General features: G+C 40.0%; 1 protein-coding gene across 3 annotated transcripts in view; it reads left to right on the top strand.

The window, feature by feature from the left end:
• Window positions 1-12,120, top strand: part of runx1 (RUNX family transcription factor 1) — a 52,703-nt gene extending 40,583 nt beyond the window's left edge. For all 3 annotated transcript variants that reach the window (XM_061978498.1, XM_061978505.1, XM_061978510.1), the window contains 4 exons: window positions 2,355-2,459; window positions 2,872-3,117; window positions 10,066-10,212; window positions 10,289-12,120. In XM_061978498.1, coding sequence (XP_061834482.1) covers window positions 2,355-2,459; window positions 2,872-3,117; window positions 10,066-10,212; window positions 10,289-10,821 — 1,031 coding nt within the window. In that variant the 3' untranslated portion in view covers window positions 10,822-12,120. The remainder of the gene's footprint in view (window positions 1-2,354; window positions 2,460-2,871; window positions 3,118-10,065; window positions 10,213-10,288) is intronic.
• Window positions 12,121-18,573: the final 6,453 nt, after the last annotated feature.

The raw sequence follows: 18,573 nt of genomic DNA, 5'->3' as shown, positions 1-18,573 counted from the left end.
CTAAAATAATGCTATTTGGTAACAGTAGAAGAGAAACTCAAACACAAATACAAATAGACGGAGTAGAAATTGAAAGAGTAAATGAAACCAAATTTCTAGGTATAATGATTGATGATCAATTGAACTGGAAATCTCATGTAAAAAATATAAAACATAAAGTAGCGAGAAACACGTCAATAATGAATAAAGCAAAACATGTTCTAGAACAAAAATCACTTCATATTCTCTACTGCTTGCTAGTGTTACCATATCTGAGTTACTGTGTAGAAATATGGGGAAATAACTACAAAAGTGCACTTCATTCACTAACGGTGTTACAAAAAAGATCAGTTAGAATAATACATAATGTTGGATGTAGAGAACATACAAATCCTTTATTTATTGAATCAAAAATACTGAAATTCCACCACATAGTGAATTTGCAAACAGCTAAAATTATACACAAAACAAACAATAACCTGCTACCCAAGAATATACAACAATTCTTCTCAAAAAAAAGAGGAGAAATATAATCGTAGAGAAAAATTTAATTTAAAACATTTGTATGCACGTACAAAGACCTTCAGTATATCAGTATGTGGAATTAAATTATGGAATGGATTAAGCAAAGTAATCAAACAATGTACTAATATGATCCACTTCAAGAAACTCCTCAAACTTAAAGTGTTTACAAAGTACAAAGAACAAGAACCATTACAAACATTCTCAATTTATTTCATCCATCCATTCATTCATTCTCAAAATAATCTTACTTATCTCATCATATGAAATATGACTTACTTCACTGAGTATTATTTATTTATTTATTTTTATTGTGATTACTTATGGAGTATATTGTGAATAAATTGAGAACAGGAAGTGAACAAATATCTTAACAACTGTTATGTAAAAGAAAAGGGGTAGGATTAAATAAGCTCTTCTTCTTCCTACTCCTTTTCGAACATGTTGAAGAGAGAAACTGGAAATTGTGATGTATCATGTTGTATGCTTGCATGTTCCAAATAAACTCAAACTCAAACTCAAATAAAGATTGTGGGATTTACAATTTTAACTATGAACGATAAAACACTAAATAATAACAACCTATGAAGGTCGCTCCGCATTTACTTCTCAGACCATTCTCCTTGATCGACATCTTTTACACATTGCAAATTGCAACAAAAATGCGAGGAACACAACAAAATATGAACACACTGGGTAAAAAAAACCACCTACAATCTGATATAATATCACTTTTCTGAATAACTTTGTTGTAAAAACCTGCTTCTTCGTCTGTCACTGACACTCGTGCTTCAGGCTGGCTGCGCTTAAAACAAACACCGCCCCATCTCTACTTGGTGCCTCGTCTGAGCTGCTGTGACGTGATTACCGGAATAACTCATATGTCACTCAAAAGCGCAATCCTATGCAACTATTGAAATACCTTTTTTTGTCCAAGACTTACGGTAAATTGAAAACAGCAATGCACACCATAAAGGCGGCTACAGTTTGGCGGCTACAAAATTATTTGTAAACATCCGACATGCCAGTTTCAATGTTGAAGACGTTCATTTAGCCTACTAATGTGTATTTATAAATGGTTGATTTATATACCGTATTTTTCGGAGTATAAGTCGCACCGGAGTATAAGTCGCACCTGACGAAAATACATAATAAAGAAAGAAAAAAACATATATAAGTCGCACTGGAGCCCGGCCAAACTATGAAAAAACTGCGACTTATAGTCCGAAAAATATGGTAGGTTAGTAAGGTAAAGTTTTGTACCTGACAAGTTTCGGCTATCTTGCTTCTGCAGCCTTTATCAGAGGTGTCACGCTAACATCACGTGATACCTCTGATGAAGGCTGCAGAAGCAAGATAGCCGAAACTTATCAGGTACAAAACTTTACCTTACTAGCCTATATAAATCAACCATTTATAAATGCCAGTTTCAAAATCTTATTCATAAGGGGCCGTAAATGGCCCACGGGCCGTGGTCTGTTAGGTAGGAATAAAAACTAGGATTTCCTGTATACTTATTAACTAATAAACTACTAAACTTGCATTTTTCTTTCATGTATTGGGATGTGATATGTTGGGCTGCAAAGACAATGAAGGTTTGATTAATGCTAGCAAAACTAGCATGGAATGCTAACGTTTTCAGATCACGTAAGCGTGGAACAAAGTTTGCACATAAACCACACACAGAGTAACACAAACATAACAAGAGGTACTTTACCTTCACACTATTTTAAATATGTTAGACATTGATCAAGGGACAAAAACAAATGCTACATGCCATCATGGATGCGGTAAATATTTGATATTTGTATTAAATATCATCTCTTGGCTTCTTTACGCTCTTCTTCTGGCAGGTAAGAGTTTCACTTTGACCATCACAGTGTTCACCAACCCCCCCCAGGTGGCGACCTACCAGAGAGCCATCAAAATCACTGTGGACGGTCCCAGAGAGCCACGACGTGAGTCACGCATGAAAAGTGGTGTCCTGCAGGGCTCCTTGCGAAGCTCAACCTTTAATGGGGTTGATTGAGGGAATATTTGGAACACATGAATTGTCAATGTTGAACACACAAAGTAGTCAAAGTTCAAACATTTTGGTTTGAAGTCTGCAGTATTTCATAGACACTTGGAGCTTTCTAAAGTGATTGATGCAGACATTAACTTCCTCTCCGGGCTTATGCTCAACCATTACCATCTGTAACGACCACACACACGCACACACACACACACACACACACACACACACACACACACACACACACACACACACACACACACACACACACACACACAGACACACACACGCACGAGGAAGTGTGTGTAAGAGGAAGTCAGGTTAGAGAACAAGCTCAGTCATGAATCCTCTCTCAGGTCATCGCCAAAAGATGGATGACATCAAGCCCGGGTCGTTGGCCTTCTCCGAGAGGCTCACCGAGTTGGAGCAACTGAGGCGGAGCTCTATGAGAGTAACGCCCCCACACCATCATCATCACCCCCATCATCAGCATCACCATCATCACCATCACCAGGCCTCCGTCAGCAACACACGCCAGTCGGCTGCGGCTTCGTTGCACTCTGCCACGTTCTCCAGCCCCGCCCATACACAGATGTCTGCTGGTAAGAACTAAATGAACTCAACATGACGGTAATATATATGTATATATATATATATATATATATATATATATATATATATATATATATATATATATATATATATACATACACACGTATATAGTGTATATATCTTTACATGTAAATGTGTATATATTGATATTTGTATCTATATATATATATATATATATATATATATATATATATATATATATATATATATATATACACATGAATATATGTGTATATATATATATATATATATATATATACACATGAATATATGTGTATATATCTTTACATATATATGTGTATATATTGATATTTGTATATGTATATATATATATATATATATATATATATATATATATATATATATATATATATATATATATATATATATATATATATATACATATATATATATATATATATATATATATATATACATACATATATTTGACATTAAGAGCGGAGTCAAGCAAGGTTGCGTCCTTGCTCCTACCCTTTGCGGCATCTTCTTTGCCCTGCTCATCAAACATGCTTTTGGGACTGCAACAGAAGGGGTATATCTACGTACCAGATCTGACGGCCGACTTTTCAACCTAGCCCGTCTTAAAACAAGGACCAAAGTCCGTGAGACAATCATCCGGGACATGCTCTTTGCTGATGATGTCGCCGTCATTTCGCACACTGAACAATTACTCCAGTGCCTTATGGACAGATTCTCCCAGGCCTGCAAAGACTTCGGGCTTACCATCAGCCTAAAAAAGACCAATGTGCTGAGTCAGGAAGTAGACACTCCACCAGCCATCACAATCGATGAGTACCAACTCAAAGTCATACACCAATTTACATACCTGGGATCCACCATCAGTGACATTCTGTCCCTCGATGGTGAGATCAACAAACGTATCGGCAAAGCTGCCACAACCCTAAGGCGCCTCACGACCCGCGTCTGGGAGAACCGGAAGCTGACAACTCCTACCAAGATGGCAGTGTACAACGCCTGCATTGCACTCTTCTCTACGGCAGCGAAACATGGACAACATACTCCAAACAGGAGCGCAAACTGAACACCTTCCACATGCGCTGCCTTCGCCGCATCCGCCGCATCCATTGGAGTGAGAAGGTGACGAATGCCCAGGTCCTCGAACGCGCTGGTCTTCCTACCATGTTCACGCTGCTCAGACAATGCAGACTGCGTTGGCTCGGCCACGTGTGCCGTATGGAGGATGGACGTATCCCAAAGGACATCCTGTATGGCGAACTTGCCTCTGGCAAGAGATCTGTTTGCTGGCAAGAGATCTGTTTGCCGGCCAAAACTGCGCTTCAAAGATGTCTGCAAGTGGGACATGAAAGCCCTGGACATAAACACTGAACATTGGGAAGATGCAGCAGCTGACCGCAGCAAATGGCGCAGTGTCCTTCACAAACAGCTGAAGACTGGAGAGGAAAAGATCCATGCCACAGCCAATGAAAAAAGAACCAAGCTGAAGACACGCACTCCTGCAGTTGCGCCTTCCAGCTACATCTGCAGTAAATGTGGCCGTGTTTGCCTCTACCACATTGGACTCATCAGCCACAGCAGGCGTTGTCGCTGAGTTTAAACTTGACCTCTGGACTGGCGCAGTTTCCATAGTCGTTATGACTGACGGAGGCCTGATGTATGTATGTATATATATATGTATATATATATATGTATGTATATATATATATATATATGTATATATATATATATATATAATTATATATATATAATATGTACAATATATATATATATGTATATATATATATATAATATGTACAATATATATATATATGTATATATATATATATATATATATATATATATATATATATATATATATATCAGTGACGTGCGGTGAGGTTGATGGCTGGTGAGGCACTGACTTCATCACAGTCAGATTTACAAACATATGAACCCTAAAGAGTATCTTATTCACCATTTGATTGGCAGCAGTTAACGGGTTATGTTTAAAAGCTCATACCAGCATTCTTCCCTGCTTGGCACTCAGCATCAAGGGTTGGAATTGGGGGTTAAATCACCAAAAATGATTCCCAGGCGCGGCGCCGCTGCTGCCCACTGCTCCCCTCACCTCCCAGGGGCTGAACAAGGGGATGGGTCAAATGCAGACGACACATTTCATTACACCTAGTGTGTGTGTGACAATCATTGGTACTTTAACTTAACTTTAACTTTACATGTACAAACTGTAGCACACAAAAAAGCACATTTAATAAAAAAACGTTATTATGGTCTTACCTTTACTTAGAAATTAAGTCCATGCGCCGCAACTAAAGCCCTCACTTAAACTTTCCACGTGCAAGATTTAATCTATTTAAAAAAGTGTAACCGAGGGTTTATAAATGTCGCCTATACTGTATGAAACTACAAAATAACAAACACGGAGGCTCCAGTTTACACGAGGACCACTTTATTTACCTTCTTTAAAAAACCTCCGCAACGTGACATCACTTCCGCTCTTAGCGCCTTCAAAATAAGAGCTCAAGGCATATACTGTATAACAGCGCATAACAGGAACTTAACATCACAAAGAGGAAAGCCCATAAAAATAGGTTACAAAAGCTATTTAATAAGAAGCCAAAAAGTGCAAAAACAATAATGTTCGTGTTGGAGGAGTTGTGAATTAGATACACCTGCAGTCTGCAGGTGTACCTAATGTTGTGGCCCTGCAGTCATTCACAACTCCTCCAACACGAACATTATTGTTTTTGCACTTTTTGGCTTCTTATGAAATATTTTTTTTAAATAGATTCAATCTTGCACATGGAAAGTTTAAGTGTGGGCTTTAGTTGATATAACAATTCTACGGCGGGGGTGCAGGAGGCGGGGCTACTGGAGCCTCAGCCAGTGCGTCTTTTGCAGCCGTTTTATGATCGCTCAGCACAAGAAATACGTTACACACATACAGTTGTTGACAAAATACACTGTACATTATATACCTCAGCTAACTAAACTATGGAAATGTATAATATAGTTCATATAGCAATACAGTCTCACTGCATAGCAGGCCAGCAGTTAGCCGAGTCCGGAATCCATGTTGAGGCACTGAGTGACGTGCCTCCACTGGCTGCTGTTCACCGCACCGTCTCTTCTCAGTATTTGAACGGCAAATGTGAAAATTCAGCGATTTTGAATAAAAATAATCTAAAACTGGTGAAGTTAAATGGAAAATAACTTTATAGTATAATCACTGGATACATATAACAATTTAATTATTATTATTATATTAATTTTCTTTTTACATTTTTTTTCTTTCCATGATGGCAGGTGAGGCCCCGCCTCACCTGCCTCTAGTGACTGCACGTCACAGATATATATGTGTGTGTGCATACATTGTACAAATTATATATGTACATATTGTAAACATTGTAAATTATCAAATATACATATATACATATAAACATATATACATATATACAAATATCAATATGTATACACATTTATATGTAAAGATATATACACATTTTGTCATGATCTGTGATTTAGATCATGTTTTATTGTTCTGTTTGTTTAAAAAGTTCCTGTTTTTACGCTCCCTTGTTTGGTCACCATGACAACTGATTAGTTTCACCTGCCTCATGTGTTTGGTCTCACGCACATTTTTTAATCAGGAGAGCGCACATTTTTTAATCAGGAGAGACTATTTAAGCCTGTCATTTTCAGTTAGTCTGCCTGGCGACATTGATATTCTGTTCATGCTCTGTTGATGTGCTTTTCATGATCGATTCATACCATAGTTCATGCTTCATGCCATGCCACGTAAGTGTTTCTTTATTCAAGCCACAGTCTAGTGAGTTTTTTAGTTTCATGTTTCATGTCACAGTTAGCGAGTTTTTCATGTCCTAAGTTTTTTTGCCTTTGCTTTCACGTGCGTTAGGCACCATCGCCTTCGGGTTGTTTTTTGTTTCATACGCTAAGTTTGTGTCTCCGCCTTGTGAGCGCTTTTTGTTTGTACTTTTTATAGTAAAGATTAAATCATGTTCCTACCTTCAAGCCATGATTGGTTTAGTTCGATTGCATCCCGGGAAAACAATCCTCGCAGTAAGCTGCGTAAAAGTCCACGTCATGACACATTTATGTGTAAAGATATATACACATATATACGTGTGTATTTTTATATATATATATATATATATATATATATATATATATATATATACAGTACATATATATATATATACATATATATATATATATATGTATATGTATATATATATATATATATATATATATATATATATATATATATATATATATATATATATATATATATATATATATATATATATATATTATATCCATCCATTTTCTACTGCTTGTCCCTTTTGGGGTCGCGGGGTGTAGTGTAGCCTATCTCAGCTGCATTCGGGCGGTAGGCGGGGCACACCCTGGACAAGTCGCCACCTATATATATATATATATATATATATATGTTATATATATGTATATATGTGTATATATGTATATATGTGTATATATATATATATATATATATATATATACATATGTCTTAATAAGGTTATCCAAAAAATTGTGCTCGATACCGTAGTAGAGCGCAATATATGTATGTGTGGGAAAAAAAATCACAAGACTATTTCATCTCTACAGGCCTGTTTCATGAGGGGGGGTACCCTCAATCGTCAGGAGATTTTAATGCAATGCAACATTTGACGTCACTATGGGAAGTTTTGACGGAGCAGAAACGTGTGAACTTGTTGGGAGTTTCCTCCTCTCCCAGCTCGCTAGCCTCAATCTGAACCTTGGTATTTACCGTGATGACGGACTGGCAGTGTGTCGCGCCTCGCCAAGGAGCAGCGAGAATACCAAGAAGCGCATATGCCAAATTTTCAAAGAGAACGGCCTACGGATCACGATTGAAGCCAACAAGCAAACCGTCAACTTCCTTGACGTCACTTTCAACCTGAGAAATAACAGCTACCAACCATTCACGAAACCCAACACAACACTCCAATACGTGCACCATGACAGCAACCACCCACCCACCACCACGAAAAGAATACCTACCGGAATCAATAAAAGGCTATCGATGCTGTCATCTAGCAAAGCTGAATTTGACCAAGCAACCCCCCCGTACCAAAAAGCCCTTGATGAAAGCGGATACAATTTCACCCTCACCTATGAACCCACGCCAGGAAACCAGCCAAAAAAGAACAGAAAACGGAACGACATCATCTGGTACAACCCCCCATACAGCAAAAACGTCTCAACGAACATTGGACACAAATTCCTCAATCTGATTGACAAACACTTTCCCAAAGACAACATCCTAAGAAAAGTATTCAACAAGAACAACATTAAATTGAGCTACAGCTGCATGAACAATATACGACAAATCATCTCAAACCACAACAAAACAATTGCAAATGAGCCGTCGGCCCTCAGACAGAGCGACTCCAAAACCAACAAAGGATGTAATTGTCGAAAGAAACCTGATTGCCCTCTCAACGGGGGGTGCTTACAAACATCAGTTGTCTACCAATCTAAGGTAATACGCAAGGACATTAACACATCCGACACATATGTAGGATTAACCGAGGGAGAATTCAAAACCAGATGGAACAATCACAAGGCTTCTTTCAGGAACAAAAACCTGCGAAATACCACAGAACTCAGCAAACACATTTGGGACCTCAAAGACAATAATGTTGAATATTCAATAACATGGCAAATTATTGCATCCAGCACACCTTACAATAGTGGTAATAAAAGATGCAACCTATGCTTGAAAGAGAAACTGTTTATTATTTACCGTCCAGACCTGTCATCCCTCAACAAGCGCAGCGAAATTGTAACAACATGCCGCCATAGACGGAAACACCTCCTAGGTAACACATGAGCCAATCACCACGCCCCTAGGCCAGCCTGTGCCCACCCACTCTGTGCCCTATATAAACCATGGTATGCGAATGCTCCCATTAAAATCTCCTGACGATTGAGGGTACCCCCCCTCATGAAACAGGCCTGTAGAGATGAAATAGTCTTGTGATTTTTTTTCCCACACATACATATATATATATACATATATATATATATATATATATATATATATATATATATATATATATATATATATATATATATATATATATATATATATATATGTATATATGTATATATATATGTATATATATGTGTACATATATATATATGTATATATATATATATGTATGTATATATATATTTATATATATATATGTGTGTATATATATATACATATATATATATGTATATATATGTGTATATATGTATATATATATATATGTATATATGCGTATGTTCTATTGTTTCATTGAAAATAAAACAGCAAAGTTTTAATTATGAGACACAATTGTGTCAAAGTCAGGATTTTTTATTTCATGCTTGAAATAAGAAATTCTTACTTTGAAAAAGCAGTTTTATACTTGTGAGTGTTGATGACACAGCTTTGCAACAGTTAATATTCTAGTTTCAAGCATGTTTTATTCAATGTAGTTTCATCAAATCTCAGCAACAAGCTGTAATATCTTACTGAGATAATTTAGTACCAAAACACTTAAAACAAGTAAAACACTCTAACATAAAATCTGCTTCGTGAGAATAATTATCTTATTAGACAGAAAATAAGCAAATATCACCCTTATTTGAGATATTTAATCTTACTTAGATTTCAGTTTTTGCAGTGTTGCTTTCCTTATGTTCGACATGCAGGCCACAATCTGCCCACCTGTGCGAGGATCTGCACTCTACTGAGTGATTTTCTAGTGCGTGTGATTGACAGGTGACCTGTCCAGGGTGTATCCCACCTCTCAGAGTCAGCTGGCATTGCCCCAGCTCAAAATAATGATTGCAAGTGCGATAAAAAAATGTATGTTAAAAATGATCTTTAATTCGATTTCTCTTAGATGCTCGACCGCTGCAGTCCTCGCCATCGTGGTCCTACGACCAATCGTATCCATACCTGGGCCAGATAGCCGCACCCAGCATCCACCCAGCCAATCCACTTTCACCAACTCGCTCGTCGCTGGGTGATCTGTCCTCACGACTTACTGGTAAAACACACACACACACATATATATATACATTTATGGACTAAACACCGAGTCAGCACAATTCTTTCTCATTTAGGTTCTGACCTGACCTTTGGTGACCCAAGGATGACATTGGAACGACCTTTCACCTCTCTTCCCTCTTTGCCGGACCCACGTTTCTCCGACCCGCGCGTACATTACCCTCCCACGGCGGCCACCTTCACCTACACGCCCCCCCACAACCCCGTCTCCAATGGCACGCTAGGCATCACCATGGCAACAGCCATGGCGACCACACCCGCTGGAAGGTACCACACCTACCTGCCAACGCCATACCCGTCAAACGCGCCGCACCAGCCGCAAAACAGGCCCTTTCAGTCCACCTCGCCGTACCACGTGTACTACTCGACGACCACCGGCTCCTACCAGTTCTCCATGATGGCGGGGGGAGGAGACTCACGTTCCCCGCCGAGAATACTGCCGCCTTGCACCAACGCTTCCACCGGCTCGCCTCTCCTGCACCCGTCTCTGCCCAATCAAAACAATGGGGTGGGCGTGGAGGTGGAGTCGAGCCATAGTAGCTCCCCTGCAAACATGGCCTCCGTCGAGGCCGTTTGGAGACCTTACTGATGGACGAACGTTTTCATCAACGCACACTGATAGTGCTTTTATTTCATGTGACACTGTAGATGTTCATTGTTTTTGTACGGCCGTATGATTTGAAGGATGAATGTAAAAGTAAGTTTTTTGTAGGATTGCAAACACACAATTGTCAAAAATTCAAATACAAAAATCTGGTACTCACAGTTAACAGGAATAAAAAATGATGACCAAAAGTGACGCTTTGAAAAAAAAAAAACAAAAAAAAAACTACCACCTCAAGTAGAGATGTCCGATAATATTGGCCGATAAATGCGTTAAAATGTAATATCGGAAATTATCGGTATCGTTTTTTTTTATTATCGGTATCATTTTTTTGCTTGTTTTTTTGTTTTTTTAATTAAATCAACATAAAAAAATACAAGATACACTTACAATTAGTGCACCAACTCAAAAAACCTTCCTCCCCCCATTCACACTCATTCACACAAAAGTGTTGTTTCTTTCTGTTATTAATATTCTGGTTCCTACATTATATATTAATATATATCAATACAGTCTGCAAGGGATACAGTCCGTAAGCACACATGATTGTGCGTACTGCTGGTCCATTAATAGTACTAAACTTTAACAGTTAATTTTACTCATTTTCATTATTTACTAGTTTCAACGTGACTGTTTTTATATTGTTTTACGGTACTTTCTTTTTTATTCAAGAAAATGTTTTTAATTTATTTATCTTATTTTATTTTATAATTTTTTTTTTAAAGTACCTTATCTTCCCCATACCTGGTTGTCCAAATTAGGCATAATAATGTGTTAATTCCACGACTGTATATATCGGTTGATATCGGCATCGGTAATTAAAGAGTTGGACAATATCGGAATATCGGATATCGGCAAAAAGCCATTATCGGACATCCCTAACCTCAAGACTTACTGGGCAAAAAGGAGGAGCGGAGCAACGAGGACGACTGGAAGACGGTCAGAGACTGAAGCTTTTTTTTTTTTAAACCACAGAATGTCAGTACTTGGGGCTTTTCAACGCCACTGATTGGGAAACTGACGCAAGTGTGTTTCAGTTACCCACCCTTCATTGGAAGTGGGCATCTGCAGAGGAAACACACAAAAGGAACCAATAGGGGGAAACAATACAAAAAAAAGGCAAGGTGAGTGAGTGGAGTGCCTTATGGCAAACAAGTGTTGTATCCTCACTCTGTCCGGTTATCCTCACAGTACTTAATGACATTATTCAGGTTTCCTTTGACTGTTGTTGATCACAATGTCCTCAGTCAACCGACAATTAAATTCAACATCAAACTTTTCAAAGTATGTGTAATGTTTTGTGTAGGATTGGACCCAGCATGCACGGACAGAATTTAAAAATATTTAATCAAAACTCACGTCGGCATGTAAACGAACCATCGCAAAAGGACAAACGCAAAGCTACCAAATCAAGAATTTACTAGACAAAAAGTTGCAACAGAAGCAGACCAACAAGAACAGATGGAAGACAAATAATCAGTGTGAACATTCTGCTTAGTATACAAAATTACATGGAAAAATACTAGAGCAGTGGTTCTCAAACTTATTTTTACCTTAGAAAAAACGTGGCTCTCCAAGTACCACCATAATGACCAACATTAAAACACAATAGCATAGTAGGCTTAAGTATTTATTGAAACAAGGCAGAGGTTTTATTTACCAAGTATATTGAATACTTTTGGGCACTGTAACATTACACAGAGTTTGAACAGTAATACTGTGTTTGAATTTAGCAAAATAAAACACTGTACTTTAATCAAGTGATTATTTGGCGCATCCCCAGAAGCAGCCTGAATACCACTAGTGATGCACATACTCAGTTCTTGGTATTGTTAGGGTGATCACATTTCCATTATCCAAAACCAAGACAATCGGCCCTGCAATGAAATATCTAAATCATACTCACTGTTTACTCGTGGACCTCGACTTAAACAAGTTGTAAAACTTATTCGGGTGTTACCATTTAGTGGTCAATTGTACGGAATATGTACTGTACTGTGCAATCTACTAATAAAAGTCTCAATCAATCAATACTCAAAAATGCCTTATAATTTGAATACACAAAAAATATGCATCATCTGTGATATAAAATTGTTATCAAACAAAATACTTTCTATAGCCAAAGACACAATTTCAGATATGCTTCTCAGGTTATGTTTTATTATGCCTGAAATAATATCTCTTTGTTAAGTTTCACTGATACAAAAATAACTTCTGAAATAAAACAGTCACCAATATATTATTTAAAAAAAACAGTCTGATGCAGGAGAACAAATAAGCTTCTCCCTGCCACAGACGTTGTGGTTTTAAACCAGCGTGTAAAGGTTGCCCTCTTGTGGGTTCCCCTGATCGTGACAGACCTTCTTGAGAGCCCGGTAGTCAGGTGCAATAATATTTTTATGGTGCGCACACGCGCCAGGTCAGCACTCTTTTCAGCAACTTTTCAGTCTTTCGGCTGTTCTCCCTCTTGCGGCGTGGTCTTGGGCACATGTGTGGGTTGTCTGGCTCAAACTCCAACTCCAACTACTGTGTCTCGGCCCGGCTGCTGCTAATAAGCATTGGATGATTATGCCCAGCTGGGTAATCCAATCACCTACCAGCTGTGCTTCGAGGCCGGTCCTTACACACCCTGCTCTGCGGCAGGCCCGCAGACCACGCCCCCCTCCACACAGCGGTTCTCAAACTTTACCACCTCAGAATACACTTGACTCTCCAAGTACCACTATAATGACCAACAGTGAAATACAGTAGCGTAATAGGCCTACATTTTCATTAAAACCCACCCAGAGGTTTTATTTTACAAGTATATTCAATATTTTGGCCACTGTAACATTGCACACAGTTTGAATTGTAACACTGTGTTTAAATATAGGAGAATAAAACATTGTACTTTTATCAAATGATTCTTTGGCCTACCACTAGAGGAACCCTGTGTACCATTAGAGTTTAAAAATCACTGTTTAAAACACTACTAATTGGAATACGTCTGCAAGTGTGCCTCGTTGCCCCACCCCCACCGGCAGTAAAGGTATCTGCAGAGGAAACACAAAAGAGGAACCAGTCGAAACAATACTGTGTAAAAGTCAGGACAAAAAGCGTGCTGTGACATTTTGTATGACAAACAGTTCAAATGAATATTATGACATTTTGGACTATTTATAAGCTTATTTTTACAACCTGAAAATGTCCGACAAGCTTACACTTAATGATACGAGCCTGTATGTGTACTCTTCCAACTTGTATAAATATATTTATTTTCCATCATGATTCAAGGACGTTGTCTAAGGAGTATAGGCACGCCTTAACATGAGGCGTTATTCACTTTAGGCCATGCCCTTCCTTTTTACACAAAAGCATATACGACATGATGAGAATGTTTAAATACAATAAACAGTGTTTTTGAAACAAGGTTGGATATTAATTGCCTGGTTACATTCTATATGTACGAATACGACAAAACACAAAACATTGTCAGTATCTGGATGTTGTACTCAAAACACTTCAATATCTGTCTGTCTGTCTGTCTGTCTTTCTGTTCGTCCGTCCATCTATATATCCATTTGATACTATGGTCCCCACCTGCCTGAACAGCCTACCTGAGAGCTGGACTGTAAAGACTGTTAATATGCAGAAAAAAATATGGTTAAAAGAGATACCTTATTAATTAGGCCTTTTATTGAACATTTTAAATTATATTACTATTACTATTATGACTAATATTATTCATACTATATAATTTTTTATACTATTAACTGTATATTGTATTTTTTTCATCCATCTCTCTCTCTACTGTATGTATATATATATATATATATATATATATATATATATATATATATGTATGTATATATATGTATAGATATATATATATATATATATATATATATACACACATATATATATATATATATATATGTATGTATATATATGTATAGATATATATATATATATATATATATATATACACACATATATATATATATATATATATATGTATGTGTGGGAAAAAAAATCCCAAGACTACTTCATCTCTACAGGCCTGTTTCATGAGGGGGTTCCCTCAATCATCAGGAGATTTTAATGGGAGCATTCACATACCATGGTTTATATAGGGCACAGAGTGGGTGGGTACAGGCTGGCGTAGGGGCGTGGTGATTGGCTCATGTGTTACCTAGGAGGTGTTTCCGTCTGTGGCGGCATGCTGATACAATTTCGCTGCGCTTGTTGAGGGATGACAGGTCTGGACGGTATATAATATACAGTTTCTCTTTCAAGCATAGGTTGCATCTTTTATTACCACTATTGTAAGGTGTGCTGGATGCAAGAATTTGCCATGTTATTGAATATTCAACATTATTGTCTTTGAGGTCCCAAATGTGTTTGCTGAGTTCTGTGGTATTCCGCAGGTTTTGGTTCCTGAAAGAAGCCTTGTGATTGTTCCATCTGGTTTTAAACTCTCCCTCGGTTAATCCTACATATGTGTCGGATGTGTTAATGTCCTTGCGTGTTACCTTAGATTGGTAGACAACTGATGTTTGTAAGCACCCCCCGTTGAGAGGGCAATCAGGTTTCTTGCGGCAGTTGCAGCCTTTTTTGGTTTCGGGGTCGCTCTGTCCGGGGGCCGACGGCTCATTTGAAATTGTTTTGTTGTGGTTTGAGATAATTTGTCGTATATTGTTCATGCAGCTGTAGCTCAATTTAATGTTTAAAACCAGATGGAACAATCACAAGGCTTCTTTCAGGAACCAAAACCTGCAGAATACCACAGAACTCAGCAAACACATTTGGGACCTCAAAGACAATAATGTTGAATATTCAATAACATGGCAAATTCTTGCATCCAGCACACCTTACAATAGTGGTAATAAAAGATGCAACCTATGCTTGAAAGAGAAACTGTATATTATATACCGTCCAGACCTGTCATCCCTCAACAAGCGCAGCGAAATTGTATCAGCATGCCGCCACAGACGGAAACACCTCCTAGGTAACACATGAGCCAATCACCACGCCCCTACGCCAGCCTGTACCCACCCACTCTGTGCCCTATACAAACCATGGTATGTGAATGCTCCCATTAAAATCTCCTGATGATTGAGGGAACCCCCTCATGAAACAGGCCTGTAGAGATGAAGTAGTCTTGTGATTTTTATTTTTTTTTTTCCCACACATACATATATTGCGCTCTACTACGGTATCGAGCACTATTTTTTGGATAACCTTATTAAGACATATATATATATATATATATATATATATATATATATATATATATATATATATATATATATATATAAATTATATATGTACATGTATGTATATGCATATATATATATATATATATATATATATAAATTATATATGTACATGTATGTATATGCATATATATACACACATACTGTATACATATATATCCATCCATCCATCCATCTTCTTCCGCTTATCCGAGGTCGGGTCGCGGGGGCAGCAGCTTAAGCAGGGAAGCCCAGACTTCCCTCTCCCCAGCCACTTCGTCCAGCTCCTCCCGGGGGATCCCGAGGCGTTCCCAGGCCAGCCGGGAGACATAGTCTTCCCAGCGTGTCCTGGGTCTTCCCCGTGGCCTCCTACCGGTCGGACGTGCCCAAAACACCTTCCTAGGGAGGCGTTCGGGTGGCATCCTGACCAGATGCCCGAACCACCTCATCTGACTCCTCTCGATGTGGAGGAGCAGCGGCTTTACTTTGAGCTCCCCCCGAATGACAGAGCTTCTCACCCTATCTCTAAGGGAGAGCCCCGCCACTCGGCGGAGGAAACTCATTTCGGCCGCTTGTACCCGTGATCTTGTCCTTTCGGTCATGACCCAAAGCTCATGACCATAGGTGAGGATGGGAACGTAGATCGACCGGTAAATCGAGAGCTTTGCCTTCCGGCTCAGCTCCTTCTTCACCACAACGGATCGATACAGCGTCCGCATTACTGAAGATGCCGCACCGATCCGCCTGTCGATCTCACGATCCACTCTTCCCCCACTCGTGAACAAGACTCCGAGGTACTTGAACTCCTCCACTTGGGGCAAGATCTCCTCCCCAACCTGGAGATGGCACTCCACCCTTTTCCGGGAGAGAACCATGGACTCGGACTTGGAGGTGCTGATTCCCATCCCAGTCGCTTCACACTCGGCTGCGAACCGATCCAGCGAGAGCTGAAGATCTTGGCCAGAGGAAGCCATCAGGACCACATCATCTGCAAATAGCAGAGACCTAATCCTGCAGCCACCAAACCAGATACCCTCAACGCCCTGACTGCGTCTAGAAATTCTGTCCATAAAAGTTATGAACAGAATCGGTGACAAAGGGCAGCCTTGGCGGAGTCCAACCCTCACTGGAAACGTGTCCGACTTACTGCCGGCAATGCGGACCAACCTCTGGCACTGATTATACAGGGAGCGAACTGCCACAATAAGACAGTCCGTTACCCCATACTCTCTGAGCACTCCCCACAGGACTTCCCGGGGTACACGGTCGAATGCCTTCTCCAAGTCCACAAAGCACATGTAGACTGGTTGGGCAAACTCCCATGCACCCTCAAGGACCCTGCCGAGAGTATAGAGCTGGTCCACAGTTCCACGACCAGGACGGAAACCACACTGTTCCTCCTGAATCCGAGGTTCGACTATCCGGCGTAGCCTCCTCTCCAGTACACCTGAATAGACCTTACCGGGAAGGCTGAGGAGTGTGATCCCACGATAGTTGGAACACACCCTCCGGTTCCCCTTCTTAAAGAGAGGAACCACCACCCCGGTCTGCCAATCCAGAGGTACCGCCCCCGATGTCCACACGATGTTGCAGAGTCTTGTCAACCAAGACAGCCCCACAACATCCAGAGCCTTAAGGAACTCCGGGCGGATCTCATCCACCCCCGGGGCCTTGCCACCGAGGAGCTTTTTAACAACCTCGGCAACCTCAGCCCCAGAAATAGGAGAGCCCACCACAGATTTCCCAGGCCCTGCTTCCTCATAGGAAGACGTGCTGGTAGGATTGAGGAGGTCTTCGAAGTATTCCCTCCACCGATCCACAACATCCGCAGTCGAGGTTAGCAGAGCACCATCCCCACCATACACGGTGTTGACACTGCACTGCTTCCCCTTCCTGAGGCGGCGGATGGTGGTCCAGAATTGCTTCGAAGCCGTCCGGAAGTCTTTTTCCATCGCCTCCCCGAACTCCTCCCATGTCCGAGTTTTTGCCTCCGCAACCGCTGAAGCTGCACACCGCTTGGCCTGTCGGTACCTGTCTGCTGCCTCAGGAGTCCCATGAGCCAAAAGAACCCGATAGGACTCCTTCTTCAGCCTGACGGCATCCCTCACCGCCGGCGTCCACCAACGGGTTCTAGGATTACCGCCACGACAGGCACCAACTACCTTGCGGCCACAGCTCCAATCGGCCGCCTCGACAACAGAGGTACGGAACATCGTCCACTCGGACTCAATGTCCAGCACCTCCCTCGTGACATGTTCAAAGTTCTTCCGGAGGTGGGAATTGAAACTCTCTCTGACAGGAGACTCTGCCAGGCGTTCCCAGCAAACCCTCACAATGCGTTTGGGCCTGCCAGGTCTGTCCGGCATCCTCCCCCACCATCGCAGCCAACTCACCACCAGGTGGTGATCGGTAGAAAGCTCCGCCCCTCTCTTCACCCGAGTGTCCAAAACATGAGACCGCAAATCCGATATATATATATATATATATATATATATATATATAT

The sequence above is a fragment of the Nerophis lumbriciformis genome, linkage group LG01 (genome assembly GCF_033978685.3).
Source record: "Nerophis lumbriciformis linkage group LG01, RoL_Nlum_v2.1, whole genome shotgun sequence".
In the NCBI taxonomy this organism is placed as follows: Eukaryota; Metazoa; Chordata; class Actinopteri; order Syngnathiformes; family Syngnathidae; genus Nerophis; species Nerophis lumbriciformis.
The sequence above is the reverse complement of the archived record's forward strand: the minus strand, read 5'-3'. Positions and strand labels throughout refer to the sequence as shown.